Below are 17,259 nucleotides of genomic sequence, written 5' to 3' on the forward strand. Positions count from 1 at the left end.
CAATAGTCACGAACCGAAAGGAAACGCGCTTTTTTCCACCATTATGTAAATATTGTCGACAACAATGACGGCGATGAGCTCTCCGAAATCCACGCGCAGGTGTCGACAACGATATAGTTGTATCGGTTCGTTAGATATAAGCTGTGGATGTAGGTACTTTATTAAAAATTATAATGCATAATATTAAAATATATATATATTTTTTTATTTTTTATTAATTAATCCGCGGCAACTTAGGCCATTGGTGGGAGGGTACTGTAGGTTTTGTAAACACGAGTGTTTTTAGTTTGGCAAAATTTTCTATAATATTAATGTTGTACTTTAGTTAATACGTACCTATATCGATATAAATATTTTCGAGTATACGGAGTACGCTGCAGGACTATGAGCATTCACTAGTATAGCTGCTGCGACGATCGATCACTTGCCAAAATATTATAATGATATTTAGATATTATTATTTTGTACGTTTTTGAATTTTTGGATATGTTTTTGAATTTTTGGTTGTAACCCATTACAAGAATTTAAAACGCGTTTATTCTAAAAAAAAAAAACTCCCATCCTAATTGAAGATTACGTTTTTAAAATAATAATACCTAATAGTAGTAGTATAGTAATAACGATACGGTTATACGTATACACATAATATATGTAATAATAATATCTACCTGCCTCCTGCACGTAAAATATACAGAGATAGGTACGGGAAAGTCATAACCTTGTGAACGGGTTTATCCTAATCTATCAAACATTGTGGTACCTATACGTGCAATAAACATTTTAATCATTCGATTATCCCGGGCGCGCGTGTGTGTGTGTATGAGAATGAAAATTTAATTTAAGCTCGAAGAAAATACGTATAAATTAGTCGAATCCAAATTTCTGTTGGATACGTCATAAAATATGCGCATTTGTTAAATAAATATGCGGCGAAATAAACGAGAGCAGCAGCGATCTAACGAACACGATTTCTAACAATTAACCTTTGTATATTATTATTTATTACATATATAATACATTAAGTACTTACAATTAAATAGTAAAATCAACTATCGAGCGCCTGCATGTAGCTGGTATATTATAAATATTACTCAAAATAAAAAGATTTTCTCCACAAATCTCTTTTATGTTACATGTGTATAATACATGAATTATAAATGTACAAGTAAATTATAGCCGTATACACACATTTTGTTTATTGATATTATATTATTTTAAAAATACGAGTTTTCTGTGATTCGGCAAACTGTGAACAAGTAATTAAGTGTTAGAAATTTACACGTATCTTAAGTAATAAATATTTCATTAAAGTTTTGAAAGTATAATTGCTAATTTATTATTAAATGAAAATGTCCACACCATGATCCGCAACCGATATTGTTATTACTTCCAAGGTGTGTCACGGTTTCGCAAAGAATAATTATTAATAATAATTTGAAATAATTAGGTCAAATGTGATAAAATAATTAAGAATAAGAGTAATGTATTATATTTTTAACCTATAACCGGGTACCTACTTATTTAGTTAAACAATTTTGTAGTTGTATACTAATGTATAGTATAGTCTTTATAATACAATACCCACCTAACGCATTGATGTGTAATTAATATTATTCGTATAATTTCTTTTGATGTACAAATTTAAAAAATATATTGAACAAGACAAATATGTATTTTTCCATCTTCGTCATAGATAAGTGTTTTATTTAACACCAAGTATTAATATGCTTACATCATTCAGACTTTGAAGACCATACTACACGTGTCACATCATGTTTGTTATGAATTATTATATACGTAGAATATAACTTTGGACCGACATTGCGTTATTATTGTGCATTTTGCGTAAACTACTAAAAAAATGATAAACAGAGAAACTAGACAAAAACAACTGATGTTGTAAACATATTGGTACGATTTATATGCGTTTTAAATGACATTTGTACGTAGGTACAACAGATGATGGTGACGCGTTTCCCTAAAAAATACTAGGAAAAAAATAGATAAATTGTATGAATAAAAGCTATTGGTGACTGATATACTTGATTATTCGTACACATTTAAAATACGAAATAAGTAGTTATAAGGTCCTTATCCAATACATTATTATTATAATACAATGTATAGAGATTTTCCCCTCTACGCCGGTTTTTCATTACAAACAGTAAACATGTGTAATAAATAATAATATAAATATAATAGCGTTGAAAAAATTCTACGGGCCGTGTATTGCTATAATATGTAAAAAATATAGACGCCAACCGATTAATTTTTACTATCAAATTTTGTTATGGCAAAAAAAGTTTAACCTCGATAATTTCGACCAATAATCATTATAATATCTATCTCGATACGACATGACGGTTCGATCCACGCAAATTAAATATTAAAATAAGTGGGAAGTAGTTAACTGCTCTGTACAATAGGTTTTGAGCGTACCTCGTCGTTGAGTAAATCACTGTCCTAATGTTTGTGTTAAATTAGAATTCAATGATAAATCATGCGAACAACGATTCTCGACCTATATTACCGTTAAAGTAATTTATTTTACTATATTAACAATACGGTAGACTTACTAGTTTAGGCCGAAAACATTGCATTTAAAAATGTAATTGTGTGTACGAAATATAAGTTAAAAGTTTTAAGTGTCGACGAATAATAATTTTAAATTACATTTAAATAACTAAAATCGTTTCACTTCGTTATTATATATCTATAAAAAAAAAGTTGTGTCTATACATTATTTAGGTTTTTTGGTTCCAGTATGGACTTTTTATGAGAAATCTTGTACTATATTTTCAGGTCTTTAAAAATTGATAATTTGAATACATTTTTGAATACAAAATAGTTTTCAAATGTTCATAATTTTGACGAATTTTTTTAAATGTAAAATTCGATTACTTGATGTATTGCTCTATGTATCTTTAATATTTTGAAATAGCTATAATAAAATTTTACAAGAAACCTTGTACTTATTAAATTTTCAAATATTTTGACCAAGCGAAAAATATTTTACTGAGCACTATATTTTTTGATTAAAACTAATAAATGAAAATTCAGAATATCCACTAATAGCTCAGAAAGAGTTAATATGAAATGATACCATGTGTAAGAAATGGTACTTCAAACATTTGGTGTAAATATCTTAATTATAGGTACCTAATCTACAAGTATCCAGATAGTGTTTAATAAAATAATCGTTTCATGAGAAATATTGTTATTTTACGGGGGAGTATTTTTTTTCGTTTTTTCTCGGTCATTTTGAAAAGTACTTGGTATTTAAGTACTAACTAGATCCAATTTTCAACTAGAAATCACCCTAAAAGTTTAAAATTGAAGCATTTTTAAAGCATGTAGGTGGACACAAAAAAATCAATATACATTCATCCCCCACTCAGAATCTAAGATAATTTAAATATAAAATGAAAAATAGTGTTAAAAAAATATACCGCGTTAGACACGTGTTTTTCTTTTAAAATCAAAAAACAACGGCCAACGAGCCGATATTATAATGCTGTGCTATAATAGTAGTATTATTATTTATTATAGTAATATGTTATTATAATCGAACGTGATTAGTCCCACCACGATGAAAACATAACTACCTACTATTGTAATAAACATATCTAACGGGAGTACGCAACTTTTGAACATAGCTTATCGGATTTATATTTTTTTTCTAATGAATATTAAAAAGAAAACGCGGGTGACAGATCAGTTATTTATTATTCGTATCAACGCAGTTAGTTTTATAGCAAATTTTGCTTTCACACAATCGTAATTTGTACATATATTATTATTATTTGTTTTTTGTTTTTGGCAATTACGCAAACCAAAAAAGATTCGTAAACCGAATAATCCCATACGATTTGACAATATTGTTCGAAAGCCAACATTTTCTAGGGTATATTATGTATATATAGGTTAAAACTCGATAAATTTAGAATAATGGTATTGCAAGTTTTCAAACAAACTATTGGAACGCACCTACTACTTAACTTTCACCCTTTTACTATATTATTATGTACAACAAAACAAAATACGCCATTTGTATAGAATAAAGTTAAAAATTGTCATAACATATGAGTACTCAACATTCACTCAATCGAATATACGAATTATGAATATTAAGATGTTCATAAAATATAAATAATAATGTATTTTTCTACTAAAATAGGATTTACACATTTTAAATGCAAATTTCTGATAACCTTAACAACTTACACTTGTGTGATTTCTTCGAGTTTATAATTAACTGTATACAATTACTGATTACATAAGAGTAGATTATAAGCAATCCAATTTCAAAGAAAAAGTTAAATAAATGAATGTATATATTTTTAACAGCAATGTTATTTAATTATGTAGGGATTACCACAAGTTCTCATGCAATTAGAATAAAGGAAACTTATGTTTTAAGTTCTAACTATCATTCTTTATTTTTAATTGTAATTTAATATTTCAATAATTATTTTATATAATAAAGTTATACTAGAAGGTAATACATTTTAATATTAATATTTTCAATGTTTTTTTATTTTTAACACACAATAAGCCCCACATATACCCCGATAACCTATAAGATATAATAATATAATATGTATATTAAATTCTATATTTTTATACCTAAGTACCTAACCAATTAAAATTATATTGTAATAATCTCTTAAATTATGAAAAGGTGCTTATAGAATTAAATCCTACTGATTAACGATTTTTAACTATATAAATAAATGATAACAACAGTTTAGGTAAATTAAGATATCTGATTCCCAAAACAAAGAAATTATGATAGAAAAACAGACATGCTGTGTTATAATATTATGAAAGTAACTGTATCAAAACGTATATATAACAGCAAAAAATATAAAGAAATCATTATAAGATGAAAAATATATAATAACAATAATTAAAATCTACCTATCGTATCACCATATTATTATCTTCCACAATCGACATGAAATAGGATTAGATAATAGGTACCTAACTCTGGATTATGGTCCGTTTTGCCGAAAATGTCGTTTTCTATATAATATACTGGCGGAAACAAATAGATATTTTATAACCTACGATAGGTGTGTCCATGAAAGTAAATTGCAATAAAAATTGATAGATTTACATTTTTATTTGTATAATGGTCGTTTTCGATTACATCTCGGAAACTAATTGACAATTCTTTACACACACGCGTGCGCGCACGCACGCATTAAACGATGGCACATACGGTCTTTTATGTTTTTAGTGTTAAAAAATGCATGTATATGGTATATAATAGGCATCATAATATTTTATTGGAATTAAGAAAGTGGTTTTTATTTTTACTTTTTTTGGTGTGAACACGATAAGCCGACCTATTCTCGGGCTATTCGGGTGCGACAATATTAGACGCCTATATTATTATATTCGTTTTATATTTTGTAGATACCGGTCGCCTTCAAACAAACGAATGCGCCTATATAATATAATATATTATGGTATGATAATAATAATACCATAGCGCGGTTGTTTTCGTGCGGCCACCAAAGAAAGTGAGTCCGGGTCATTTATCCGCACGACTTTGTCGATTCGCATGCATTAATATAAACTCATGCGAAAAAATTGCCGTGATTTGTATAGTATTTGCACGTCCAAGGGTTTCAAAAAACATATAATAATAATAACCAAAATCATATAATGATATCACTTTTTTCGTTCGATCTCGTTTCGAAATCCGTTTTTATCCCTCCCTCACTCACTATATTATTTTAATGTTATACCACAGAATTTAACAACAATGGTTATACGTCTATAATATTTAGCAGATGCAATCGGACCAGATTCGGGTTCGGATCAATGAAACACAACGGGCCGATTGAATATTGTTAATAATATGAATGCGCTCGTAGTGCGTTATACAATAAGTATACCACACCGCGAATTCGAGAGCATCCGTTTTCAAGGTCGGCCACTGGCATCCATTATTGTTATTGTCATTATTATTATTATTATTATTATTATTACACACATGATGCATTCTATACATACGTAATATCGTAACAGAGGTACGTATAACGTAATAATAATGATAATGTATTGTACACGTTCGGGAGATATTATTATTCGGTGACACTTCGCCCGCCGGAGCTATACCTATCGAATAACGCCACCGGGTTCAACGTATCCACGCCGTGGCCGTCGTCACAGGGTATCGTCACCGTGGTCCTATGTAAACACTGTGATTTTTTTCTCCCCAATTCATATTCAGCTCGCGTTTTGCCCAAGGAACCATCTTCACAAGGATTCCACCGAATATATATAATATATACGTATATATATAGGACATAGGTAGGTACTATATCTCACGGACATCTAATACTAGTATGCTGCAGACACGTGCGATTATTTTGTCTACATCACGCCGTACCAATATAGACAAATAACCACCCATCGAATAATAAAAAATGCGTATTTTTCGAAATCAAGTCCCCGAAATGTAATATAGATATCAGAACCTCATATAATTAATATACTAATTAGGTAAGCACCAAGACACGTCACCATCTTCTTTTTTCGGCAGAAGAATGAAATCATTGATTAATTAAAGATTTTAATCACTCCTCACTCAGTACCTAGGTAGTTGCTAGACACAGAATTTAATCGCACACCCACAAACTCGCTTTTAATAAAAAGTGATGTCACATGATATTTTTATCTATATGTGTCTGTAGGTAGGCATTAAGGTACATATATTATAATTTATAATCAATTGAACGCGACAACCGACGACACGATATACGGTATATCCCCCCCCCCCCCACACACTACTCCAATGGACCAAAACCCTTCATCGAAGAGCCATGTGCAATTTGCAAGTTATACAGGGTCTAGATCGAGGTCTAGATTGAATAAAAAGAAGGGTCAATTTTCTAAATTTTTGTGAGGCCGTTTCCTTACAGCAAAACACTCTCCTTACGCTATTTCCTAGCTGGCGCCTGAGCGTTGCGTATATTATAATATAATATGTTTGCAAACGCATTTTTGCATCTATGACCCATCCATTATTGTATTCAAAACTTAAAAACGATTTACGCGTCACGATTTGTACAACAGGTAGGTTCTAAAGTTATGTACGCCATGGTGCGGGAGAGCTCAACGACAATGGTAGAGGACTTACTCGGTGTGGGGCCCGGAGGACCCGGTACACGCCGGCGATCTGGTTGATCAGTGGTAACGTGAGGCTGAACGAATGTACCGGCGGCGCCCGCTGCGGCTCCGGCACGTTGGCCGAGTACTCGAACGGGTCGGTGTCGTCCACGTACTGTACGCGACACGCGAACGACGTCATGGCGGCCGTAAAATTACGGCGTCTAAGTCGAAACGAGCGATCGCAGCCGAAAAATGATTGCTGCTCACCGATGGTAACTACACCCGCGCGACGACGCGAATGACCACGACAGTTTTTGGACAGACGCGCGCAGACATAATGTTTTACTCGCGCACGAAAACCGCAACGAATTCACAATAATTCAACGACGATGATAATATTATGTTATTTCGACCGATCTTGGACGAGATTGATACTGCACGATTTATGTATTATCGTTGTTATTGCGATCGTATACGACAAACGGGGCTGTGCGGTGTGCACGTCGAGATCGGTCGTACGGGACGGACACGGACTGACTGACTGTTTGGCGTTTGCGGAGGACGCCGCCACCGCCACCGCCGCCACCACCTCCGCTGCGGTGCGGACAGATAGGCGGAGGATCGTGTAGTTTCCCCCCACCCACCCCATCACCATGCGATCCGATATCAGCTGATAAATAACAACGACCCTATCGCGATATTAACAATGGTCTCAGGAAATATATTTACTATATAATATAATAGAGGATATATTATATTGTTATACCCTAAAGAGTCGTCCACTCGTCCCTCCGCGGGAGAATACTGCGCGCGCGCGTTCTTCTCGCCAAATCACTCGGCTGGCAGGACTTCTCCCTCGCTGCACCCCAAAGTTTTTATCACGATAAAGCGTTTGTTATATTTTGAGTTACTAAAAATATAATAAACAATATAGTTTGGTGTTGCTAAAAAAATGTCCATTGTAAAAATGTCCAACACGAATAAAAAAAAAAATAAAGACATAAAATATGTCCAAATAGAAATCCTTGATGTATAAAAATGACAAAATAAAAATATAAAAATGTTTCAATGTTCGTGTCGATTTTCCATGTAGAACATTACAAAATATACGAACTAAAAAGATAACATAATATACAAAGATTAAACTGTTCTGAAATATTACGCAAAACATTTGATAATAATATTAAACATATACAGAATTTGTTTTCTATTAAATTTAATAGATAGGTAATTATAAACATTTTCAAAAAGTCTCCGATTAATTTGATAATACCTACACGGCAGTTTAAGCATATCGAATTACCGAGACTATAGTATGCAGTAATAATAGACATTTCTGTTTTTGATTGAAGAAGACTGGAGACGTACTTACACTATCATTATTTTTTGTAACTCATTTAGTAATTTCACCACATTTGTAATAATCGGTGTGCCTTCATATTGTTATTGGTGGCTCAATAATATTATTTATTGTACACGTAATACAACTACGCGCCATCGGGTTGACGAAACGAATTTTCTATGAATTTGCGTGGTACCTACATAAATACAATAATCTAATATCATGCCTAATTTTTGGTGCACCGATGTATGAGATACCGTCGATGGAAGATATACCTACCTATATACCTATCTACCTACCTATATTTGCTCACATCGTCGACTACGCCACGCAACAGTCTTGGGTGTACCGACTTGGGTATACCTAAGCCGCCGCATAGGTAGGTACGGATGAAACACAATATTATTGTATGCGCATAATATGTATAGAAGTCATGCATACCTAGTAGATACCTCTACCTATACACGGCGATGATAACATAATATAGATCTCGAAAACGAATTAAGTGAAAGTATTATTATTGTACGCGCGCGTCGCGTCTATATAGTAAATCTAACTGTGTCTCGAACGAGAGTGGCGTAAACATACCACAGAACCGATTGCATTTAAATATTATTATTAACGTCGGATGGTTATTTTATTTTCGGGACAATTACATCCGAGGATTCTAATGTAAAGGCAATTACTATTTGCCCGTAATGCCACACGCGCGTTATAATAAAATTAATATGTAGGTACAATATAATTTATAATATTATATAATCTATATATTAATATGTTACGTGCGATGTGATGGAATATCGAGCAGGGTTTTAAGAAGATGTCAGCGCACTATTTTTTTTCTCTCTCTGGCCCACTCGCAACATAGACAAGACGCGGAGTCATTTTTTCAATGTTTTTAAGTAATCTTAGAATAAAATCACCCATTACAAAAAATTTAGAGAATAATATTTTAGAAGGAATGACATATTGATTTTATATTTTATTGTTATTCGACTTTCGATAAAAAACATACAATTTTTGTAAATTTAAACGATGTTTAATATTATTCTTTATTTTTTTTTTGTAATGGGTGATTTTACTATAAGATTACTTAAAACGATTCTGCGCAAATGCGTTTTGTCTGCGTTGCGTATCAAGCGATGGGTCAGTGAGAGAAAACAAATAGTGCGCTGACATCTTCTTACAACTACAATGTAATAAGGAGCTGTTGAGAACATATACTTTATGCGCTGTTGGGAATTCTTTTTTGCATTGTAGACACGGCGACAATTTTCTCAATAAAACCATTTACCAAGTAAAAATCATCTTTTTAAAAATAATTATAACATTAAATTTTTAATTGAGTTAAAATATGAAGTTTAAATTGAGTTTATCATAATATTGTATACCAAGGACAAAAAACTAATTTTAAATATTGCATGTAAATATGTGACGTTATACCTAAAGCTGACGAGTGTATTTCCGCAAATGTTTCACGTGCAGTATACAAATTAGTTGCAATCTTACACAATCATTTAAATTTTTTTAAATAATAATAAAATAGTATTTTTTTTTTATTATTATTAATGGCTACCGATCAGCTGTTCAGGAGGTGTCGAGTGGGTTACTGTAAAAGATGTATTCAATTTGAATTCAATGATATACTATTCTATACCTACAAGAAACAATGCTGAGTGGATACCGTCAGTCAGCCGATACGAATAATGTTTTTTAATTACAACAAAATAACTGGTATCTTTATTCTTTGTTTAAATATATATAATTGTGTCCAAATGTGAACTTCAAATGTCTATATAAAGAAAAACTGCATACATATTTTGTATACTTTATAGAACTGTTGTTTTCAATATGAACTATATAGTATATAGTAGCGACATTAATACATTATAGGAGAAAAAAATTCAAAAATGTCAAACGTCTATAAGTAACTAGCTCAAAAAAAGTTAAAATATTTTAAAAATATACCATTATGTATATACAAAATTATAATATAAATATTTAAAGGAAATTTTAAGTATCTTCGGTTATTCATCTTTGAATTACAACAATATATCAAAAATCGTTTGAAGAAAAATTGTTATTTTAAACCTCTATGTCGCCTGGTTTTACGTAAAAATTACAGATTTTCCTTAATTTTTTTTTTGAAAATCACTAAGGATTGAGCAGTAAAAAATTCAAAAATCCTCTAAAGTAGGTACTATTTAGATTCACTTTATTAACAAAAAATATTACGAGTATGAAAATCATGGTTATCTACTAGTAGACGAATATCGAAGCATTTGTATACTACCTATAAAAAGTGTTTATAAACACAAAAAAGCATCATTATAAAATCAAATCGCTCCGCTGAGAATCTAATAGTATTTCGGATTTCCTTATTATTTATTAATATACACCATATAATATGTTGACTTTTGTGGAGAGGTTATGAGTGTCCTGTGTAAGTGAAGGTAAACATATTTTTAAAAAAACATGAAATTTTCTGGTTATGAAAACCCAATATTTAATATTAAGTCATACTGCTGTCACAGATCAAGTTTAAAATTAGGTATATATTATATAGGTACCTAAAATAAATTAAAATATTAAAAAAAACTGTTTTTTATTATTTTTGGTATTTTTTAAGATTTTGTTTGAATTGCCTAAGAGTCCCCAATTTTTAAAAACGGTTTACCAATACTTAACAATCAATTTACCAAGATAAAAAATTAAAAATTGAAAGTTTCAGCACAAAATAATAAAATATAAAATATATAGTAAAAATATGTAGGTATTTGGTAGTGCAAAAATCTTTAGAATAGACCCTAATATCGGGCAATGTGCAGGTTATTGAATCTATAATACATAAATAATAATCGTTTTTCTTTGGTTACATGATTACTATGTTTTTATAACAATTAACAAATATATTATCACAATTGAATAATCAATGATAAAATATGTGTATTATCCGTGATCAATCTCGAGTGTTTTTTAGTTTAATATGATATTACCATAGTACAATAATGTATTATACAATACTATTAAAATACTCGTATACCTGTGGCAGCTGCCAGCTGCAGGTGTACACGATTAATAACATCAATAATGTACTGATATCACTGATAAAATTGACGTATGCCAAATTAAATTCCAGAACAATATAATACTATAATAATGAGCATCTATGAAATATTTATATATTTTTAAACATTCACTTTCAAGGTTCCAATATAGGTTACATTTTATGCAAATTGTTACGTGTGCGTTGATTTTTTAAGCACCCTCATCCCCCTTTTTATAAATAAATTACCCACTATAGCGAATGGTTGCTACATTTATACCACAGCCTAGGCGACCGTCGCGTATTAATTGCGTATTATACCTATTATAAGTTCTGTCCATGCGTTGTTTGAAATTGGTAAAATAAAAATCACTATAGGTAAGTTAAATGAAATTAAATTATAAGTAAAATTCTAATACCTAGTAAAGTATAGTTATTAGTTATATATACCAAAGTATATAATTACGTAGATTTATAGTCAATTTTAATGTTTTGTTTTTCCAAAAAAATATATGTTAACAATATACAATAGATACAGTATGTATAATGTAACAATGAGCAAATGTAAGCAAGTTAACGAACAAAATCAGCCGAGATAGATAAGTTCTATATACTTTAAGAACATTAAGTTATTAGTTGATAGTTAATAAACAATAACTCTTAAAGTTAGAATTTATTGTGGAGAAAATTATTAATGAAACTCACTTAAAAAGAGTTAATAGTTGTTTATACATTACTATAGTCACTAGCTGTGGGATATAGGTAAAATTACACATATGATAACTAAATCATTAAAATAAAAAATATTTATTTGTTTACTTTTATTTCAAATTATTGTATGTGGTGTAGTTAAACAAAAATAATAGTTTCAACCACAATTATAGATTTTAAAGATACAACTTTATCTGAATGTATTATTTTTCAATTTACCCGAAAAAAGCTAAGTTATTATAATGGATAGGTACTTCAACGGATTAAAGCAATTAGAAAATTAACTAAGTGAGTTAACATTTTTTTTAACTTGTTTCTTTTCACGTTTATAATGAAGCTTTTATGAAAAGAGATTTCCACTTCATCACTATGAACATTTTCAATACAAACTAACTCAGGCGCGGCTTCAGAGACTTACAAAGGGGGGGGGGCATTTTTTTTCAGCTATCACTAAATTGCAAAGGGGACTTAGAGAATATTCTAACCTGGAACCTGTAAGTTTGTCAATAAATAATGTCTTGTATTTACACATTATATTTGGTTTTATTTAATAAAATATTTTATACAACAAACTCCAGCCTTCTTTTTTTTGTTTTGCAAATAATTCTATTATTTCGTCCACTTTATCATACATATTAATATTTTGATGTACGTTTAGCAAGCATAAACTTGTTAAACGATCCTCGTCCATCCTTGATCGAAGCTAACTTTTAACTCTTTCTGTTACACCCTGTATAATTGACTAAATTATATAGGCACATAAACCGTCCGTCGACAATTTACTATGAAAACGTATTAAAATGTTATGAGTTTATGACTGTAGTCTGTAATAGTGTAATTGAGTATTCACTGTTAATAGTTGTTTACCCAAATTAGTACAGAGTCCAACTACGACTACGTTCCTATATTATGATACACACCTGACACCTCATATTAATGTCATATGGTTTTTTTAGGCCGCCAAATAAAATTGTTAGGTAGGTAATTAAAATCAAAATTTAATAGTACACAAGGACAAATATGTTAAAAATTAAAATTTTTGAAAATCCGGGGAGAGGGACATGGCCCCAGTGCCCCCCCCCCCTTGGAGCCGCGCCTGAACTAACTATGTATAATATATAAAAATAATATTGTATGGCGATCACCTAACTTTGTAAGTTGTAAATTATAGTAATATAGTGTCATTAGGCACTAGACAGGATTATATTATTATTTTAAATCTGAAAAAGATACTTAAGATATCTTTAGTACCTATTATGAATACATCTAATAAAACATAATAATATAACTTGTAGTTATTATTTAATTCAAACACATTTAAGGACATAAATCGAGAAATTTAATATGCCTATAATAAGTAATAACATACCTACTGTAATGTTTAAATGATTTATTAATTTATATATTTTTATATATAACAAACATATTTCAATTATAGTATATTTTTTAAGCTATCATTATTTTCTTATTTTTATCTAACTCAAAAACCATTCCAACCTATTCAAGTTGTCCTAAAATATACTAAATTAAATGTTGTAAAAAAAGTTTTAATTAAATTGGAAACAATAACAATTTTTATCCCTTATGCTAAAAAACAAAACACAAGTTTTCTTTAACTAACAATAAAATAATGTTTAATCATTTACGTTATATAAAACAATATCAAATCTTACCTAACTAATAATAATTATTGGCAACTCAATTAATAAAAATTAACTAAACTCCACATTAATCCTATTTTATATTTACATATTACTATTAGGTATATACCTACGTATGTATAATTATACGAATATGGTGGTGTAAATAATTAATAAGTAGAAAAAATATACACTTACCGTAGTAAGTTTCTTTTGTATAGTTGACATCTGGGCTGTGCTGTCGTGAATATGAACTTGGTCAGGTCTGACTTCCACACAATCGTCTAAAATATGGTTAACACAATATCATTTTTTGTGTATGGATATGAAAAGAAGTGAAATAATATTACCTGAATCGGTATCTGGTGGTGTCGTCGGTGCTGCAGGTGGAGGTTCTTCATTTCCTAGTAGATCATCAATATTTCGACAACCTCCAATAAATAACATTAACTGGTCCAACTCGTCTTGTAAATTTGGTTCTTTTTGAATTTTATTGACAGGTATTTCTGCAATTTCGTTCCCAACATTCTCAATTTTCTTTATTCGAAGAGAAGTTTTTTTGGTTCTGACGAAATCATCGCTTTGATTTTTTTCTCCCCACCAATCAGGACTGCTATCAACTAATTCTTCTATTTGTTTTGAACTTGAACTAACTGCATCACCACTACTAGTTTGTTTAGGCTCATTACTTTGAGATTCTGATTCTTCACTTGCTAACCAAGATGGGCTATCAAATGAATCCATTTTTCTAACACCGGTCATGATTTTTATAGGACCATCTGTTGCAGTATTCCTATGTTCGTCAAATGATTCAGGGGCATCCCGAGACCAATCAGTTGAAATACTTGTACTTCTGGCATCTGTATTTTTTTTATCTTCTTTCCACCAATCAATTGAATCTGATTCCTTTGTGGACGCATAGTAATTATTGTCAGATATTTCTATATTTGAATTGTCATTTAAATTAGGCAAATCGGTTTCTAACTGAGATTCGAGGTCATTTTCCAACCACCATTGATTTTCACGTGGATTAATAATTACATCATTTTCAGAATTTAATGGAAATGATTCATTGGAATTTTCTTCGACACTTTGGTTTTTAATTGAAATATCACTTAATGAATTTACTTGTTTAGCCTCATCGCCTGATAACCACCATGGACTATCAAATGAATCCATTTTTCTGACTCCATATGATGTCGTCATTTCTGGACTTTTTGTTTGAGAATGGTCACTTTTTCTAAGCTCTATTTTATTTGAGCTTAATTTAGATTCATCACTTGCGCATGAACTTTTTTCTTCTGTTAACCACCAAGGCGTATCAAATGAATCCATTTTCCTAACACTGTATGTTTGATTTTTAGTCAATGGAGAATGACTGGTATGTGTATCTGGATTTGAAATACTATCAATATATAATATAGAGCCCTGTGTTTCAATATCTTTCAAGCATTGGCCTTCAATACTTGATTCTGTTCTTATAATATTGTACGTAGGACTTACGCTTGATTGAGTATTACTCTTAATACATCCGACATTTGAAATATTCTGAGCACATGGTTTTTGTTTTTCATTGATTAAATCTTCTTGGACTGCTTCTTTTAACCATAGATTTCTATCAGACGAATCCATTTTTCTAATTCCATATGAATGACTTTTACTTGATGTAGAGTTACTCTTCGTCGATTCTGAATAAGAATTACTTTCCGTACTCGACAATGGCACATCATTATTATCAGCTTGATCAGCTTCTTGTAACCACCGATTTCTATCTGAAGAATCCATTTTCCTTATATTATATGAAGGTATTTTAGTTAGCGTATTGTTCATATTTAAATCAAAATCTGTATTTGTACATACATTTGGATCTTTATTATTATTTTCCGAATCTTGTAACCACCAGGCTTGATCGGACGAATCCATTTTTCTTAACGGATATTGTAATTTAGGTGCGTCAGATATAACTGCAATGCCAGAAACTGGTGCAATACTTCTAATTGTAACTAATTTAGGTTCTTCAATTTTTCGACCCGTTGGTGGTTTTTCTTCCGCCGTACTGGAAAGTGACGGAGAGCGACTAATGCCAGATTCTTCTCGATTCTTTTCTGTAGTTCTGTTTCTATTCCGGTTTGGTTGAGGTAACTTTGATGTCTCTGCACCACTTGAACGACTTTTACTGTGACTAGATGAGTCAGAAAGATACGAATCTAGTTCTTGACCTAAAAATAATTAAAAATATTATGTTTTGATTTTTAAAAAAAAAAAATTAAAATAACGTACCTGAATTATCACTAGTTGATCCATAGTCTTTAGACTTTGAATAATGATAACTTGACCTATTACCAACATATCTAGGTATAGGAATTGAAGATACTACTTTTAAACTAGGCATGTTACGAAGGAATCTTTCGTCAGTTTGTAAATTGACATCCACTCCTCTTTCATATTTTCGTGGTACCATTAACATAGTAAATTCTTGTTGCCCAGCGTGCTTACTTCGTAGAAATGTGCTATGAGCAGGAGGTGTAGGTGACGTACTCCGAGTGACTACTGATACCATAATATCCACTGGAGTATCTGCTTCTATATCTGGTACGTTGCATACTCCAAAAACTGTTACAGATTGTTCCTTGATCGGACTTCGAACAATTGGCGCACCGAAGCGGCTAGCACTTCCAGTTCTCAGAGTAGGTTTGTTACCAAAACCTGATGACGCCACTCTCATCCTTTTATCAGCTAATACAGCTTTGTCCCTCGCAATGGAAGAAAATTTGTCTTTTAGTGCAGTTACGGAGCTTGAATCGCTGCCATACGTACGAGTTGGTAGAGCTGAATTCCCGGTTAAAGCCCTGTATGAACTTCCACTTAAAAAACGGTTTGAACTTGTTCCCTAAAATTATTGAAAAAAAATATTATATACAATTTTGAATTATTTGAATTTATATTATACTTACTAAAGTAGTAGGGCGTTCTGGAGCCGATGTATAACTTTGGCTCGGAGATCTCCATGGTGGCTATTAATAAATTAATAAAACGTCTTAGAGTATAACAATACAAAAACAAATAATATAAATACGATAATTTAATTAGATTACTTACCCGTGAGTTTCGATACGACGAAGTCATGATTACATTTGCATATTATCAAGACCTGCGGCTACAGTACGACTGCTGGATATGAAATGTCAACAACGCAATGTGCACCGGAGTATTGAATGCGGGCCAACTCCACGTCCACTGATCCCGTAATGGTTATTTTTATATTCAACTAAAAGTGCCTAGTGCGAACTTGAAGCCAAATGCGATTTAAAAACACGAAAATGAGACATATGTAGAGCTCGTGGAACTCATATTGGATAATTGCTAGGGAAATGCTTAGATTACTTTAATTAAAA

General features: G+C 31.1%; 1 protein-coding gene across 4 annotated transcripts in view; it reads right to left on the bottom strand.

The window, feature by feature from the left end:
* LOC100159326 (FH1/FH2 domain-containing protein 3) overlaps positions 1-17,259 on the bottom strand; it is a 50,672-nt gene extending 33,413 nt beyond the window's left edge. Inside the window, exons 1-5 of one of the 4 annotated variants that reach the window (XM_001949816.5) lie at positions 16,964-17,259; positions 16,819-16,878; positions 16,145-16,754; positions 14,215-16,083; positions 14,063-14,148 (exon numbers count right to left, since the gene is read on the bottom strand). In XM_001949816.5, coding sequence (XP_001949851.2) covers positions 14,063-14,148; positions 14,215-16,083; positions 16,145-16,754; positions 16,819-16,878; positions 16,964-16,990 — 2,652 coding nt within the window. In that variant the 5' untranslated portion in view covers positions 16,991-17,259. The remainder of the gene's footprint in view (positions 1-14,062; positions 14,149-14,214; positions 16,084-16,144; positions 16,755-16,818; positions 16,879-16,963) is intronic. The other 3 variants (XM_008181430.3, XM_008181431.3, XM_016801699.2) reach the window with 3 other exon arrangements.

The sequence above is a fragment of the Acyrthosiphon pisum genome, chromosome A2 (genome assembly GCF_005508785.2).
Source record: "Acyrthosiphon pisum isolate AL4f chromosome A2, pea_aphid_22Mar2018_4r6ur, whole genome shotgun sequence".
Classification (NCBI taxonomy): domain Eukaryota; kingdom Metazoa; phylum Arthropoda; class Insecta; order Hemiptera; family Aphididae; genus Acyrthosiphon; species Acyrthosiphon pisum.